At 37.8% G+C, this 17555-nt stretch overlaps 1 protein-coding gene across 1 annotated transcript in view; it reads right to left on the minus strand.

Moving 5' to 3' along the window:
- LOC129226246 (limulus clotting factor C-like) overlaps positions 1-16896 on the minus strand; it is a 28514-nt gene extending 11618 nt beyond the window's left edge. The window contains exons 1-3 of the mRNA XM_054860846.1: positions 16785-16896; positions 10935-11174; positions 9611-9835 (exon numbers count right to left, since the gene is read on the minus strand). Coding sequence (XP_054716821.1) covers positions 9611-9835; positions 10935-11174; positions 16785-16896 — 577 coding nt within the window. The remainder of the gene's footprint in view (positions 1-9610; positions 9836-10934; positions 11175-16784) is intronic.
- Between the last annotated feature and the right edge of the window lie 659 nt (positions 16897-17555).

Raw genomic sequence — 17555 nt, forward strand, 5'->3', positions numbered from 1 at the left:
GTCGCGAGCCCCTTCAAAACTGCCCTCCCCCCTTTCATCGAAGGTGGCTTGAATTACGTTTTCGGAGCTTTGATTTCAAGAAACTGGCGGTGCACTAAATTTTAACAAAAAAGACTACAATCGCGTTTTTAAGACGTCAAAATTTCAAAAAAATTCGGGGGGGGGGGGGAGGCTGTATCTCTCTTCTCTTAATATCACCATAGATCGTCTAAAACTGCATTTTTCGAACTACAATTTTCAAATTTTCCCGGGGGAGAGCCCCCGGACCCCCCTTTACGTGTCACAATCGCAAATAGTTCACAATTGGGAATACGTGCTCAAAGTTTGGCATTTTGAAAAATTATACAGCGATGACCTCGAGTTTCTTTCTCCCTTAACATCACCATAGATCGTTTAAACTTTGTTTTTCAAATAACAATCTTGAAAATTCCTGAGGGAGAGCGCCCGGACCCCCTCTTCTGAACATAATTAAATGTAACGTACGATTGTGTTGTGAACTTAAATTTGGAAAAAATTATCGGGAGAGGCTATCCCGGAACTCCTCTCCCCTCCCCCCAAACTGAAAACGTAGTTTAAAACTGCGTTTTGATGTCTTCAAATTGCGAAATAATGCAAGAAGGTAGCCCTCCGACACCCCCTAATTCTGATTGAATATTACCCTTACGATTATTTATATTGCTAGAACTAAGGTCTAGTAATATGACTATCCCTGCTAAACCAGAAGCCAACTCTCTGCATATCTGAGCATACGTTTGAAAAAATTAAATGGCCACCAAAAGCGCACCCCCCCCCCCCCCCCCCCAGTTTTTTTGAAATAGCGACGGCCCTGGTACTCTTTCCAAAATTTAATGACCGTGTCTCTTTTTCAATGAAAGGAGCATCACAGACGGCATGGAGTTGGTGTCCGTTTCAAAGCTGGATTCGACGATTTGATTTATTTTCAATATCTTATAAATTTTCTGGAAAAAGTAGCACAATTCTGCATGATGTGAATACGTGTGACAGTGATGAGAGGGAGGGAGGGAGGCCAAAATTGTTTTATTGATTGTAATAATTCTGATCAGTATGCTCTAGTCTTTCCTTGATTCATTTGCACCTTGACAATCGTTAAGAACTAGTTTTGAAGTTTGTGAATTACATATTTTTTATCCCTCCAATCGACAATTTATATATTTTCTTCATTAATTAGCTTAAGCTTATGAAAAATTTTTCATTTCACTTTATTCCCATCTTCTCTACCATTTTTAAACTGATTGTTTCAATGTATCATTAGATGATTTTTATTAAAACTTTCAGTGATGTTGGTTTTCGCTGATGGAAGTAGAACAGTCTGTTTTTAAGGCGTTTAAATTGTTTTTCGTAAATAATATTTACTTTCTTCCATATCTGATATGTATAGAAGTATATTTGATTCGTTGAAATTCTCGAGTTCTGATTTTCGAGGTGTGCAGAATAGCTGAATCCATTTTTGAGGATTTCCGAATAGTATCTGTTATGGTGTGTTTGATCCATCTTTTTTGGCTATGCGACTTTAATTTTGGAAAACTTCCAGAAGAGAGTTCTCCCACTATAACGCCAGAATGACACGTACTTTATCATCAAGTCATCTAAAACCTCGTTCCTAGTAATGCAATATTGAAAAATTTATAGAAGAGAGCCCCTGATTGTCCCCTCTTTCCTTAACACGACCAAAGACAAGCCTAAAATTGCGTTTTTGGAGTATCAATTTCAAAAAATTGCCGGAGGAATGGCACAGAAATTCACCTTCCACTAACATTATCAAGATATATCAAAATTGCCATTCTAAAGCTACAAGTTCGGAAATTTAAGAGAAGCGCCTCTCTCCCTCCTCCCCACTCTCGTTAACATTATTAAAAAGTCGTCTTTAATTTGGTTTTTAAGGCTTCAATATCGAGAAAATTCCGGGAGAGCTCCAGAAAACCCTTTTTCTTAACGTCACAAAGGTCGGCTACAATTGCGATTTTAGAACTTCAGTTTCAGAAAACTGCTTGTCTCCCAACGATAAATAGCGTTTTTAAGGTTTAAATTTTGAAAATTTTCCAGGGGCGAGGTCTAGGATCTCTTCTTTCCTTAACATTACCACAGATACTCTAAAACTGCGTTTTTAGAACTATAATTTTGAAAACAATGGAAAGCCCTCCTTAACACAACGGTAGACTATTTACAATTGCGCTTTTAAAGTTTCAATATTGAAAAATTACTGAGAAAGGAGCCACCAAACCTTTTATTCCCCTAACATCACCAGAGATAGTGTATAACTGGTTTTAAAATTACAATTTCGAAAATTTTCCGGGGAGAAACTTCCCGGACCCCTATCTAAGTGACAATAATTTTCACAGTTCATATTGTATACATCTAGTAATGGCTAAATCCCAAGCCAGAAAGTTGTCCCTGTAATTATTCATACGTTTGAAAAAAAAATAATAATACGGTGTAGCAAAATTCAGGGGTAACCAAAACTTGTTTACTCAATGTCCACGTTTTAAAATTCGTTTCAGGGAAGGCAAGGCAAGGCAGGTCAACAATCCAACAAAATTTCAGTTCAAATGGTATTTGTTAGCGCTCCCCCCCCCCCCGTGAATTTGACTGGAAATCATACACTCTAAAAACTTATGTTTAACCCAATTCGAAAAGCGAGAAAAATTTTGGGGGGGAATTTGCGCCATTGAGCTTGGGGGGGATGGGCACCCCTGTGGAATGTAACGCGTTCCACGTTTTAGGCGAGGGTATACTGTATTCCAGTTTTCTCCCCCCCCCCTTTTTTTCGCGTCTCCTGTCTAATTTCTATAATGTAGCAACTTTTTAGAACAACCTAAACGCCAATGAAACCGATAGTCTTACGTATTGTTTACCATTCTGCACTAGATCCGTCGCAATGCTTTTAGGGCGGGATTAAGGCGATCACTTGATTATTTGCGACCAGTCACAGCATTCAATTTCCACTATAGCTTCATCTTAGCACAGTATTATTGGTCTTTTAAGACGAAAAGGCTTTTTAAATTTTTCTTTGGAGCCGATTGTTTTAAGTTTTTTAAATTTGCAAAAACTGCCCTTAAAACAACCCTACCAGAAGGTACTTTACATTTTACTGTCAAGAGCTATTTTCCTTGATATTTTTTGAAGCAAATACGCTTTTCAGTTCAGAAAATATATTGCCTTGGGGCAAAATTTCCTCATCAATTTTTTTTCTAGGAGGGGAGAGAGGGAGTTCATAGTTATCGTTATTTGAATATATATAGTAGGGGAATGTGGGGCAAAGTGAAATGGTTAAGATCACTGAATTTTTTCAAAATGAACAAATCGGAAAATTGTTTTGAAAATGACACTACATAAAGAAAGAACATAGTATTTTATAATAAAATTTGCGTTGAAACAGTATTTTTTATTTTTGCCAGAAAATTAGAGTCTTCAAAAAGAAGGGTAAAATTCACTTTTTTTTTTCAAGAGGCAAAGTGAAAAATAAAATATTTTTCTAATGAAATAATTTCTATTCGGTTATGAAATATGTTTTTGATCGAAAAATTCAGTAAACAAAAGGTTGAATGATTAATTGAAAATATAATGAAACAATAAACGAATAGTTAAAGGAATAAATCAATTAATACATGAACAAAAATAAATGAGCGAGCAAAAGAATGAATGAATAAGAAAATAAGTGATTGAATGAATAAATATGAGGGAATTACTAAATGAAGGAATGTAAATGAATCAATGAGTAAATGAAAACGTAAGTGATTTATATTAATTAATTGAATAAGTAAATGAAACAACCTATTTCACTTTGCCCCTTCCACTTTGCCCCATATGCACTTGACTATTTTTACAATTTATTTAAAATACAAATAAGTTTAATATTAACTAAGTTAATACCGCGTTGAATATTAGGATGTCTCAATCAATTTCTAAAATGTTAATAACAAGAACTTGATCATTTTACAGTAACAAAACAAATTTTTGACTGACAACAAAATATTACAATATTAGTATCATTTTTTTTTTAATTGCCTGTATTACCAAATTCTTTAAACTTCGGTGTTATTTTTTTCCTGACTGGAATAGACTGCATATGGTACTATATAGTTAAAATAATACCAGATAGGTGGAGTTATAAAAGCAGAGTAAATATTTCACTGTTTCACTTTGCCCCATGTTCCCCTACTATAATAATTTAGGCAACATAATGGGCAGTGGTGGTCTGATCGGTAAAGCATCGCACTTGCGACCGGAAGATCCCAAGTCCGGAATTGATCCTAGCCGGTCGCAGGTCCATCATCTTCATTAATGGTGACGGGGCACGTTAAATATGCTCGTGGTCACTAAGTCCTCCAAGTGAAACGATACCTCTGGCAATGCTGTACCAGGGATTGCTCGGTTTCTCTGGATAAAAAAAATCATTGTTGTCTTCATGTTCCCATCCGACTGGTTGAACCACAAATAATGGTAGGTACGGGGGCCCCTGGAGTGAAAATGAAAAAGTATTGGCAGTATAATGCAAAGCAAAGGTCTCTGGGGTTCTGGTGCAAACCTCGTTTTATTGCGACTCCTCGGGAGAAAGACCGATAGAAACACATTTCTCCATCCTTGAAAACTCCAGTTTCAATCTTTTATTTAAAAATATTTGTTGTAATTAACTTTATTTTTTAATTCAATTTCTTTAGGCTTTTTTTTTAGAATTCAGATACATTTTATGCATTTAAATAATTCTTACGCCTAAGAAAGAGGCTAAAAAGGAACTCAAACGTGTTAGCCTCTATTACAATTGAGGCAGTGAGAAGCAAAGGGATGTAAGTGGACATTTTCAAGTTTTGAGAAAACCCGTTTAAAGATAAGGTCCTAGGTAGGCTTTCATCGAAAAGTTTTTCTAAACCATACTGTATCTCAGAACCTTCCAGCGCTACTAGAACTATATCTTGCCCCAAGACAGAGGAGAGGTTCACCTATCATTTGTACTGGTTATCTTCAAATTTTTAATTTTTCCACTTACATCCCTTTTCTTCTCACTACCTCAATTGAAGCGTTCTGGAAGAAAAACTCTGTAGTTTTTTTAACTACGTTACGCGTAGAGTGTATAAAGTTTACGTACCTTTCTCGCAGTAGGGAAAACTAGTCGACCACATTCCATCTGATTCACAGGTGGCGAAATTTTGTCCAATCAGCCTATGACCTGGATCGCAGTAAAATTGAAGACGGGTGTCTTGGCGAAAACCTTCGTCTGCTATGGACGGTTGGCGATGTCCTTGCGACGGAGATATAACAACTTGACCGTTGGTGAGAGGACCAGGGTTGTCACAGTACGACTCGACGTCTAAATGATAATCCAAAGGATAATTAGTGGCATGGCCATCAAGCGTAACACTCAAATAATTACTGACTTTGATATAAGCCCACGCTGGTGGAATTGGCGAAGAGGGTACGCGTTGGCTTCTTACGCCCAAAGGCGCAGGTTCAGACCTGGATTCAGTCGTTGGACTTTTGAGACGCAGACTATTGACAGCGTCCATGTCGTATGCGGTATGTAAAAGATTTTACGAGTGCAGCCATTCAGGGTATCTTTGAACAACTTCATTTCAGAATGCGCCTCTTCAATTTTTTTAGCGTATCCAAATTAAAAATAAATAAATAAATAAAACTAGGAAACTTAATGATGCCCTCTCCAGTTGAAGTAATAAAATCAGTTTTCTACTCTTAATTTTAGGAAAAGATTTCACGAACCTGTACACAGCAAAATGTTGATTTGAAGTCGCTGGAATATACTCTTAAAGTAAGAAACATTATACTCATTTCTCAGGCATTTTATTTTCTATATACGGTGAATTTCTCAGTATCTATAGCAGTTTATTTAGTAAAAAGACAAAAAGTAAGGCATTTTAGTTTCCTTCCAGTTTTCAGGCTAACTTTAAGCATTTCTATGTTAGTCTTAGCTATGGATTCTTACTATATAGGATACCCACTGAAGTCCGTTACCATTCCAATAATTTCTCAACGTCAAGAGCTATCATCATAAAAGCTGGATCTAGGTATGATTAAGTTGCTATATCCTATGTGAGGAAATAAAATGTAGCGCCATCTGGCGGCAAACTTTGCAGTTAGCGTTTGTCTTAAAAACACTGAGAGATACGGGAAAGAAGTCATTCACAAAGTTGTTCAGCATTGTTGGTTAGCGATGAGTTATAGACATCTTTCGTGAAGCAATGTCAAACATAGTAGGCGATAAATGCACTTTATTAGTTTGATCGCGTTAAACAAAACCGCAACTGTCCGAAATGAGTCGAACCCGACGAAGCTAGAATGCAATTCACGTCAACTATTTTTATAATTACTGGGTGGAAAATTTCTGCTCTTTTTTTGATGATGGCTAACAACTTTGTACTTCGTTTTTTGCCTCATGCCTTTCTGTTTTTGAGATAATAAACGCTAATTCCGAAGTTTGCCACCAGATGAAACTGTAAGCGGTTTTTTCGCGTTTTGCATGAAGCACTATACTACACCTAGACTCACTTTGACAGTAGCTCTAGCTGTTCAGAAATCATTGGGGAGGAAACGCACTTTAGCGAGTATACAAACGATAATATTCTTTTTATGTTTCTCAATTCGTACTTTCTTTACGAGTATTTCGTTGTATGACTGGAAAATACAGACAAAACATTTTGAGAATTACTAATAACATACTTGCATAAGAACATCAACTGCAGCTATCTAACGCAAGTTACAGAAAACCTTCAAATAAAAAGATATTGCAGCTTAGGACTTTAAGGGCGATTCTCGAAATGTCCCGTGCGTAACGCAAAGTTTATTTTATTCAAGTAACTATTGATTAAATATGGGATTAACTGTGATGCTTTGCTATTAAAGCAGGGTCGGATTTGGAAGTGTGGAGGTCCTGGGGCAGCTAAGGAGTGGAAGCTCCTAATCAGGGTTCGAAAAGATCATCATATTTTCGAAAATATCTTATACTTTGATATACACCTGAATATTTTGACATATATGTATATATCCGATATTTTCGACCCGTGAAAGTTAGGATATTTTGTAAAAATTTTATTGTGGGGGCCCCTTTGCTCTGGAGGCCCCGGGGCAGTAGCCCCGCCTGCCCTCCCCTAAATCCGGCCCTGTATTAAAGCATGTATTATTCCCCAACAGCATTATTTTTTTTAAAAGGCGGCTATTAATTTTAACGCTGAAATGTTTATGTTTTTACCTTCTTTCTTATCAACTTTACCAATATAATCAAGTAAAAAAGGTGTATTTCTTCATTTGAAAATGTTTTTTTTTCTGCATTTTTATATCCCACGCGAATAATATAAAATGCTTCCCCCCCCCTAGATATATGCTTTTCTTCTTCAACGTGTCCTACCTCTAATATCTTACGCAAGATAAGAATTTATATAAGGATTATGACTGCAGAAAAAATAGGGAGTTTGTGAAGGTTTATAAATTATATAATTCTAATTTAAAGTTCTGCAACTACGATATGTTTTCAAATATTTTTCTTTTTAGTGCATTTCTCACGTGGCTCAAAGTTGAATGTCGAGCCAACGTTGAGCCAGGTTAATAATTCATTTAAAGTAGCTTTAATTTTATACTCCTCTTAATTTTGGATGACTACACAATACTTTGAGTTTTTCTTTTGCTTTTTGCCAATAGATGCAAAACCCGTAATAAAATTGTTGCGGGAACTTACAAGTAGATCAAATGCGGTGTAAAGTTAAGCTTAAGGACTGTACTGACGTGCTAAAGCACACAAATCGTATGTTCACCTTTTTTCAAAATTGAGTTATTGTCACCAGGTAGTTTTCTTTGTAGCATAATTTACTTAAACACAGAGTTTTATGGTCCATTGCAGATGAGAAATATTTAAAAAAATAAAAAAAAACCCTGAAAAAGTGGTATTTGAATCAAGGTATATGAAGAAGTAAAACTTTAAAACGCAATATTGCATTTTGAGCTCAGCAGCATATATGACTTTTGTCCTTAGCACATTGAGCACTTCTGGAGAAATTACATTCATAGCACAGTTTGTCATTCGTTGCCATAATTCCACTACACCTATAATTTAATTAGGCCCTGTTTGCTTTAATACCACTCGCATACATTATGCATTGATGAGAGTATATTTGAGTAACGATATAAATTTTTCTTTCCCAACTTGGATGGTTTTTCTGAAAAAATATAAAGAAAGTAATGTAGGAGAGAGATTTTCCTTTTTTTTTCGGAACCAACTTCAAAAATTAAGCTTAAGTGTATTTTCGATGGTTTTTCTTTACTAATAATAAAGCAGAAAGTCTCTCTGTCCGGAGGATGTCTGGATGTCTGTAGGATGTTTGTAGGATGTCCGTAGGATGTCTGTGACGCGCATAGCGCTTAAACCGTTCGGCCGATTTTCATGAAATTTGGCACAAAGTTAGTATGTAGCATGGGGGTGTGCACCTCGAAGCGATTTTTCGAAAATTCGATGTGGTTCTTTTTCTATTCCAATTTTAAGAAAAAAACTATCATAAATTACGAAATTATCGTAACGTGGAACCGTAACATGGGCACAAGCCAGTTGGCGAGATACGAAATTATCATAACGTGGAACCGTAACGTCGGTACAAGCCAATTGGCGAGAAAATTCACCATACATTATTTGTAAATATACAAGCGAACCAAAAGACCTTTAATTTTTCTATTACGGGCGAAGCCGTGCGGGTGCCACTAGTAAAGAATAAAATTATTTTTCACTTTTTAGAGCAATTTTGAAGTCTGTTTTTTTTTCCTTAATTTTTCCCGCATAATTTTTTTTCTACAGAGCAGATGCGGTCAAGCAAAGGTATGGGACCTCAGTTAAGAAACCCACTATTCATTAAAAAAACAATCATCGAAATCGGTTCACTAAGTGAGACTCTGAAGCAGACAAAAACATTCATACGGTATAAACTGATAACCGCCTCCTCTTTGAAGTCGGTAAAAATGGCTGAATAACTTTTTTAATGCCAAAAGCTTTAAATATGATAGAATTTCACTACGATAGTTTTTTACAACTAGTAATTGGTATAGCTCTAATTCACCATCGTGTGATACATTACTGTTTACTCTTCCAAAAAACCATTAGATTATTATCTAACTAGTGGCACCCGCACGGCTTCGCCCGTAATAGAAAAATTAAAGGTCTTTTGGTTTGCCTGTATATTTACAAATAATGTATGGTGAATTTTCTCGCCAATTGGCTTGTACCGACGTTACAGTTCCACGTTATGATAATTTCGTATCTCGCCAACTGGCTTGTGCCCATGTTACGGTTCCACGTTACGATAATTTCGTAATTTATGATATTTTTGTTCTTAAAATTGGAATAAAAAAAGAACCACATCGAATTTTCGAAAAATCGATTCGAGGTGCACACCCCCATGCTACAAACTACCTTTGTGCCAAATTTCATGAAAATCGGCCGAACGGTCTAAGCGCTATGCGCGTCACAAACATCCTACAGACATCCAGACATCCTCCAGACAGAGAGACTTTCAGCTTTATTATTAGTAAAGATTAATCTGTCAAATGTATTTTGACTCTCTAACAACTCTGGCTAGAACGCAGACGATATTACTCTTACCTTCGACGCAGGAGGGGGTGACACCGGACCAGAATCCATCGATCTCGCAACTTATTGAATACGAGCCTATCATTTCGTACCCGTTCTGGCATTCATATTCTAAGATGGTTCCTTCGAGGTATTTGTCGGAAAGACTTCCATCTTTGCCATCTTCAGTGAATACCGCCACTTTTCCGTTCAGGATGGTACCGGGATCCCGACAGTATATTTTGTTTTCATCTTCACCTGAAAAGAATGAGATAGATGGATAGATAGATAGTTAGATAGATGCGGTTGAACCCAACTCCGAAATCGAACAACATCCGAAAACAAAAGGTTCACAAGGCAAATGGAGCATTGACAAAAATGTGAAAGGCCAAAATTTTGCACTGTTTAGATGTTTTAGCAATTTAATTCGATCAATACAAGCAGCTCCTCGTTTCTATGGGCTATAAAAGACGGTAAAAATATGAGGTAGTAACTATTTATGATATCGAAAAATTAAACTAAAAAATGACAAGTGGTCTTCAAATTATGAAATTCTATTGTCATACTGACGAAATTTTTAGAATGTGTTTAAACAGCTCATCTGAACTTGAGCTCATCTGAATTTTTGACAGAATAAAATTGGGTTACAGAAATTAGCCGCTTATCACGAAGCGGTAATTGCTTTTATTTGACCGTCCTTGGCGTCTGGTTCCTTTTTCAGCTTGGACCAGGGACACCAGCACCACCGGATTCTGCAGGCGGTGCGGCGCGGCTGCTCCGGTCCTGAGCTATCCGCTTCTCCTGGTCGAAGGCGTCCATGTCCTACACACATGCGCGCTCATACACACACATACACGCTCATACACACAAGCCTTTACACACATACACACACGCCTACGTGCATACACACAGGTCTACGCACACACACAAGCCTACACATGCACGCACGCGTGCCTACATGTACAAACACGCCTGCACGCACACACACAACTATACACACGTAACCGCCTAGCAGGAGGGGTAGGCTTGGGGGGCCAATAGCTGTTTCTAGAAACAATAGCCCCCCATGAGTAGGGCACTGTCGCAACTCGTGATTGCGAAAAACATAATTTGAATTCAAAATTTCAGAATTCAAATTAATTTTGATTTTTTTCATATTTATGTTATGATTTTGCTTATTAAATAAATGGTAAATCAGTGCAAAAAATTTCAAAACTCTAAAGTATATAATAAAAAAAATTTCAAAATGTGTTCCGGAAAGCTAAAAACGTTTCTAAACGCAGGTGTAGTGCTTTTCTTAAACATTTTATTTTTTAAAATACATTTCGTTCTGATAGCTTCAGACATGAAAAAGTACCTGGAGATCTGGGAGCGGATTCGCAAGACGGTTTAACCGACGACCACTTTCCCCCATAAACGCAGAATATGGTCTCAGTTCCCTGCAGTTGGTACCCCTCGACGCAGTAGTACGTCATTTGAGTCCCCAGTCGAAATCCCCGACGTTGCAGGCGAGAGGTGATGGGAGGAGTGGACATGCGATCGCCATTTTTGATGTATCCGGGGTCGGGACAGAGCGACTGATCTGGTCCAGCTTCCGCTAGAGAAAAAAAATCAGTGTTTCGTAAGAAGAATTATCGCCCACGAAATGAATAAAAGTAAGTGATAATGATAAAAAATACATATACGATGCAAAGAGTTTTTCTCCCCCTTCTCACCCCTTACATAATGGATCAATGTAACTCGGTTCTCCACACACTCATTCATTAGCCAACCCCTGTTGGCCGCCAACGGCGGTGGTGTACTTCGTTGATGATTTTAATGGTATAGCTTTCTATTTACAGGGAAGAACGGCTTCCTCCGGATGTTCTGCTTTCAACGGTTCCAGTATTGGCTTGGGAGACATATTCCCGTTCGGAGGAGATAGGGTTACATACACAACAGAGACCGACAGGCACGCTATGCTATTAATGTTATTGATATGCACTTATGGACAATGGTGGGTACATCATGTCCGGGGCCCCACCACGATAAGGCCCCAAAGAGGATTGCAATATAAACACAATTATTTGCTTTGTACAGGAGCATAAATAGGAATACTTTGAGATGGGCCCCCAAGATTGTAAATCCGCTACTACTTACGATCGTGCCGGTAGAATTTACTAATGTTCATTTAGAGATGAGTAAAAGATAAATTCAGGCTGAAATAAGGGTCAAGACCATTTTGTACTTTGCTGCTTCCCACGTCCTTGACGAAGAAAATTTTGAAATTAGTGCCAAGCAAGTCAAATGGACTACAAACCTTGAGCAAAAATATGAAACGCTAAAACCCGAGACATCCAAACGGAAATGGAAAACGAAGCTGTATTAACATTACAGGAAACAAAGTTATAAAAGCACCAATTTTCAACGAGTTATTAAATCATTTCTATGAATTGTATCAGTTTTTGCTGTCAACTTCTGTGTTTCATTCAAACTTATTTCTTGAAAAATATTGCTTATTTTCTTCATTTAGAATTTCTTATTCACAATTTGCCTGGAAACTCTCTGAAGCACCTCGCGTGTCAGCTTAGTCTTCTCAGAGAATTTGTAATTATGAGACGAAATTTATGAACTATTCAGTCACGTGCGGTCGACCCAAGTAAATCAAACAGGGCTTGGGTACTATTTTTATGCTCATCAAGGACACGAAATATGAATATGGTACATATTTTCTGCTCCTCAAAATGTCTAAAACCTGCGAGTAGACGAGCGGCCTCAGAGCCTCTATACAGTCCAACGCATCAGCTTAAGTTTAGCCATTTTGGATCGAGTTTCTCATTGTTGCGGAATTAATGTTACCAGAGAAAAATTTCGAGTTTCACCAAGCTGGCCAAAAATGAACGCAGTAACTTGCCAGAAAAGTCAACTACTCAAACACGCGTTCCGATCCAAAATAGCTGATCTTAAGCCGATGCGTCCACTCGTATATATACGGGCCTTAAGTCGACCGAGAATCCTCATGCACATTTCTCCCATTTGGTAAACTGCAAAACCAGGATTTCAACAAGCCTAATCCAAGCAGAAACGGAATTTAAGGGTTGTGTGATGGAGGACTATCCGTAGGATTGCGTTGTGTAGATGTTAGCTCCTGCCATCACAGGTAAATTATCAGTTACGCTAAAGCTAAATCTGGCGAATAATCAATTTATTTTGTCACTAAATACAGTACACAGATTCTGGGAGGAGAGGGAGTGTGGACTTACCCAAAACTCAACGGAGGAATAGCTTCGGCATCATTCTGCTGGAACTCCATGTTATTAAAGCAGCCGGTCACCAACACACAAGACGCACTACTGCGAGACCTCTTGGCTCCCACCCTCGACTCTCTCTCTAGGGGTCTGCGTAGGGGGCAAACCCCTGATCAGCTTGGTGTGCTTCCTTAGCTGCTGGCGCCATCTATCGAGGTTCTCCTAAAACTTACTTCAATTACGGATTTCTCCGCCACAGTTGTAGCCAAGACAACCCACGTCACTCTAGCTGCAATCCAGTGAGAGGAGACTGGCGAAGAATTAATTTTAACTTCAAATACCGATAACTTTTTTTAGAGTCATTTTTGGGTTTCCGCGGGTGGAGTAAATTTTTGAAAGGGTTAGTATTTATGGGCTTTCCAACGGTACAAAAACCGAAACATTGGACCATTTTTTGGCATAGACGTATGTTCAAGTGGACTTAAAATTGAGTTTTTATTTAATGTCTCCGTTAATTAGCGTTATGCGTGGATGAGGATGGGATATTCGTGATCCTTTCAAAATTACGAGTTTTTTAATTTCTGGTTTGACCCTGAACTCGAGTCGGTTCTCGAGAATATTGTAAATGAGTGCGCAAAGTTCCTCATATCCCATTTCATTCCCTTAAAATCGAAATTTCCAAAAAAAAAAATTCTTAGCACGTTACGTCATAAAATACGTGTTCTAAATTTCAGCACTCTAGCCTTAGCAGTTTTTCTGTGCGTTGATTGTCTGTCAGGACAAGCTATTTATGAAGATTATGACATCTGAAGAAAATAAGCCTTCTTCACCTTTCTTTGATAGGAATTGAACCGTTCCTTTTCCATCTTATCACTTTGGATTGCCCTCCATGTGGCTTCTTTTGAGTCTTAACAAAATAAATTTAAATATATAAAACAGTATTTTTGACCACGCACAAATCATCACGTAATTAAAGTTTTTTTTATCAGTTTTATGTTGTTTAAACTAATTATGTGTCGAGAAAAATTCGCAAATAACAAATGTGCTTCATTATGCGCGAAGTTCATCCATACTGTTCAACCACGGATTGTTTGGAATTTGCAAACGTCTAGATGAGACGAATCTATCTGAATGAGGGGGAAAAGTCAAAATCTGATGCGTGTATTCCGCTTGTTTGAATGAGACTCTGCTTCTGCAAAAGCTGACATCGTTAAAAATAATAGATTTGTCCATTTCTGGCTGTAAAACGGAGGTTTGTCTTTCCATACAATCCGTAGTTAGACAGTACAATAAATATTTTCAAGAAAGAAAGTGAAGTATTACTTGTTGTGGTTGGTTGTGTAGTTGGCAAATAACAGACCGGGATTTGGCTGGACCATCTTCCTGAAGGTAGGCAAGTGATGTAAGTGGTTCCGTCTAGGACGTAGCCGGACAAGCAATCGTAACGGACAGTATGTCCGGGAAGGTACACTGAATTCTGTCCGGAAGGATCATTTACATTCACACGATATGCATTCTGCACATTTCCCGGATCGGGGCAAGTTACTGAAAGTGAAAGAAAAAAAAAAACAATATTTGAGGTTGAAAATCCAAAAGCATTTTACTCGCAAAGACAATCTATTGAAAGCTTTGAGTATTAATTGGAATGATGCTAGTATTAAAACTTTCTGCCGTCTGAAAATATTAAAGAAACCGCTTAATACTGGGGTCATTGAGCTGGATAACTAATTCAAGTCCTAGCTGTATCGCAATTCAGGTTGGAGATCGAAGAATACATTTCGCCATCTTGGCGATATATCGCCAAGTGGTCGGCAATTTATAAAATCACACAAGTTTGCATTAAAATTAACACTGCTTTGCCACAAAAACGTATAAGAGATCCTTTTCGGATCATTTGAGTTTAAACTAAACGGGAGGTGCATAACTAGACTTCACTCAGAATCTACGTGCCGAATTTTAACTTTCTGAGGTATACTGCTTTTGAGTTGTGCGAGATACATACATACCTACATACATACATATGCACATCAGACGACGTCATGAGAAAACTAGTGATAATTAACTCGGGGACAGTTAAAATAAATATTTCGGCCGTGCATACGTTATTAGATACATCACAACAAAAGTATTGATTTTTTTCCCCATTTTAAGGCATGTGCTGAGGAGCAGGTTATAAAAGAGATTAAAAATTGTAGTATATTGTAATTGCATAATCCACAAAACAGAAGTTTAAAGACTTATTAAACTCTTAATTTTTCCAAAGATTTAGGATGAGTGTCAAAACGTTTTTCAGAAAATTTAAAATTTAAGGAATTCGTTAGTTAATACCAATATTGCAGAGACTTGTTACGATATAAAAATCAAAAATTATGAAGAGGGAAAAAAAGAGAAAAAAAAAAAAAAAACACACACACACACACACACACACAAAAGTGGTAATACTGAATTAAAACTTTTTAAAGATCCCAACCCCGAGGCCGTCCCTCTTATTAAGATGAACATCGCGTGCCAGACTACAGTTGAAATTCAATGTATTTAGCTTGAGAACTAAAAGATAGCACTGGTAAACATACTTACGTGTTTTAATATCTGAATTTATTTGAAAAATCTCTTTCAAATTAGTGTTCTCTAGTGTTTTGCTCTTTAGCTTCGGGCTTGGATTGAGATGAGCGTAAGACTTTTCGCTAAAATAAAGTCCCTTAAATCTGCTGTTCCAATTAATTGAAAAAATAAGAATTGTTTGAAGCAGAAAAATCTATCTCTTTCGAGCGACATAGAATGTTAAGGGGTGTGGAAAATCTTTACTCAATTTAATTGGCAATTCACGTGAAGTTTTAGATTACAAAAATACAAAAAAGAAGTCAAAATTTTAAATAAAAAACTCCAGATGCAAACCCCCAGGACTCGGAGTAATTTTGTATTAAATTTCAAGCCTGTAGGTGCTATGGGGGTGTCCTAGACCCAGGCTCGTCACAGACAGAATTTCAATTTCTTTGACGTCACTTTTTTTTAAATGTAGAGATACGGACATTGTGAGTAAATAGTAGGAATTGAAAAAAAAAAAATAAATAAATAAATAAAACACACTGAGAAAGTTGAACAGGTGTTTATTGTTTGCACTTACTAGGAGCGGGAGTAGTAGTGGTGGTGGTGGTAGTAGTCGTAGTAGTCTTTTGGCGAATGCATATCGGTTTCCTGGTCCATCTCCCTGATATTAGGCATGTGACAGATTCAGGACCCTGTAAGTTGAAACCTTCATTGCAGTAAAACCAGACAATGTCTCTGGGTCTGTAACTTGACGTTGTTGAGGTTGGATCTCCGTATATGTCCAAGCTGAAGCCATTGGTTAATGAACCTGGGTCTGAGCAGTATACTGGAAGAAAATAGTTCGAATTACCTTCCTTTACCTTGTCAGCAAGATTCTGTTTTTCATTTCCGATACGACTTAAGTTGCTCTACAGTCACACAATTTTACATTGAGCAGAGTTTTGAGAAATACTGGCAACCTCACTTACCAGGGGCGGGAGTGGTAGTAGTGGTGGTCGTTGTAAGGCGTATGCATATGGGTTTCCTGGTCCATTTTCCAGACGTCTGGCATGTGACGTAATCAGCCCCTTGCATGGTAAAACCTTCATTACAGTAAAACCATACAGTCTCGCCTGGTCGGTAAGCTGTTCGAGATGAAGTAGGGATTCCTCGCATGTCCTGACTGTAGGCATTAGCTAATGAACCTGGATCTGTGCAGTACACTGGAAAAATACTTTTAATTACTATTTCCTTGTTAGTAAGATGATGTTTGTATTTCTAAACAAGTAATACATAGAACTTAAACTGCTTCAAATTCGCAAAATCTCTTATTTACATTGGACTCAGCTTTGAGAAATACTAACTACACCACTTAACTAAATTGACTAGGACCAGTCTAGCTGGGCCCAGAGCCTGTTGCTGGTCGCCACTTTTGTATTTGTATTTGTATTTACCTGGGGCGGGAGTAGTTGTGGTGGTGGTGGTTGTAGTTGTTTGGCGGTAGCACGTGGGCTTTCTGGTCCATCTTCCAGACGTCTGGCATGTGACGTAATCAGCTCCTCGCATGGTGAAACCTTCATTGCAGTAAAACCATACAGTCTCACCAGGTTGGTAAATTGCTCTAGATGAGGTAGGGACTCCTGGCATGTTCTGACTGTAGGCATTAGCTAATGAGCCTGGGTCTGTGCAATACACTAAAAGAAAATATTTTAATTACCTTGCTTTAACCTAGCCAGCAAGATTACATTTTCTATTAATAAAGAAGCAATGCATACATCTTCTAACTCAAAAAAAATCTGTTATTTCATTGAGCTGAATTTCCAGAAATGCTGTCTTCATCACTTACCAGGGGCGGAAGTGGTAGTTGTTGTAGTTGCTGTTTGGCGGGTGCATACGGGTTTCCTTGTCCATTTTCCAGATGTTTGGCATGTGACGTAATCGGCTCCTTGCATAGTGAAACCTTCGTTACAGTAAAACCATACAGTCTCACCAGGTTGGTAAACTGCTCTAGATGAAGCAAGAGTTCCTTGTATGTTCTGGCTGTAGGCATTAGCTAATGAACCTGGGGCTCTGCAATACACTGAAATGTAATACTTTTATTAACCACTTCTTTCCGCAAATCATAGATGTTTCATTCCTACTGGCATAACATATTAGCAGGAAACAAAATCCGAACAACAATTGATAGCTTAAGGGAATTTTGAAGGTGTGTTAACACCTTCAAA

Source organism: Uloborus diversus, chromosome 7 (assembly GCF_026930045.1).
Source record: "Uloborus diversus isolate 005 chromosome 7, Udiv.v.3.1, whole genome shotgun sequence".
Taxonomy (NCBI): Eukaryota; Metazoa; Arthropoda; class Arachnida; order Araneae; family Uloboridae; genus Uloborus; species Uloborus diversus.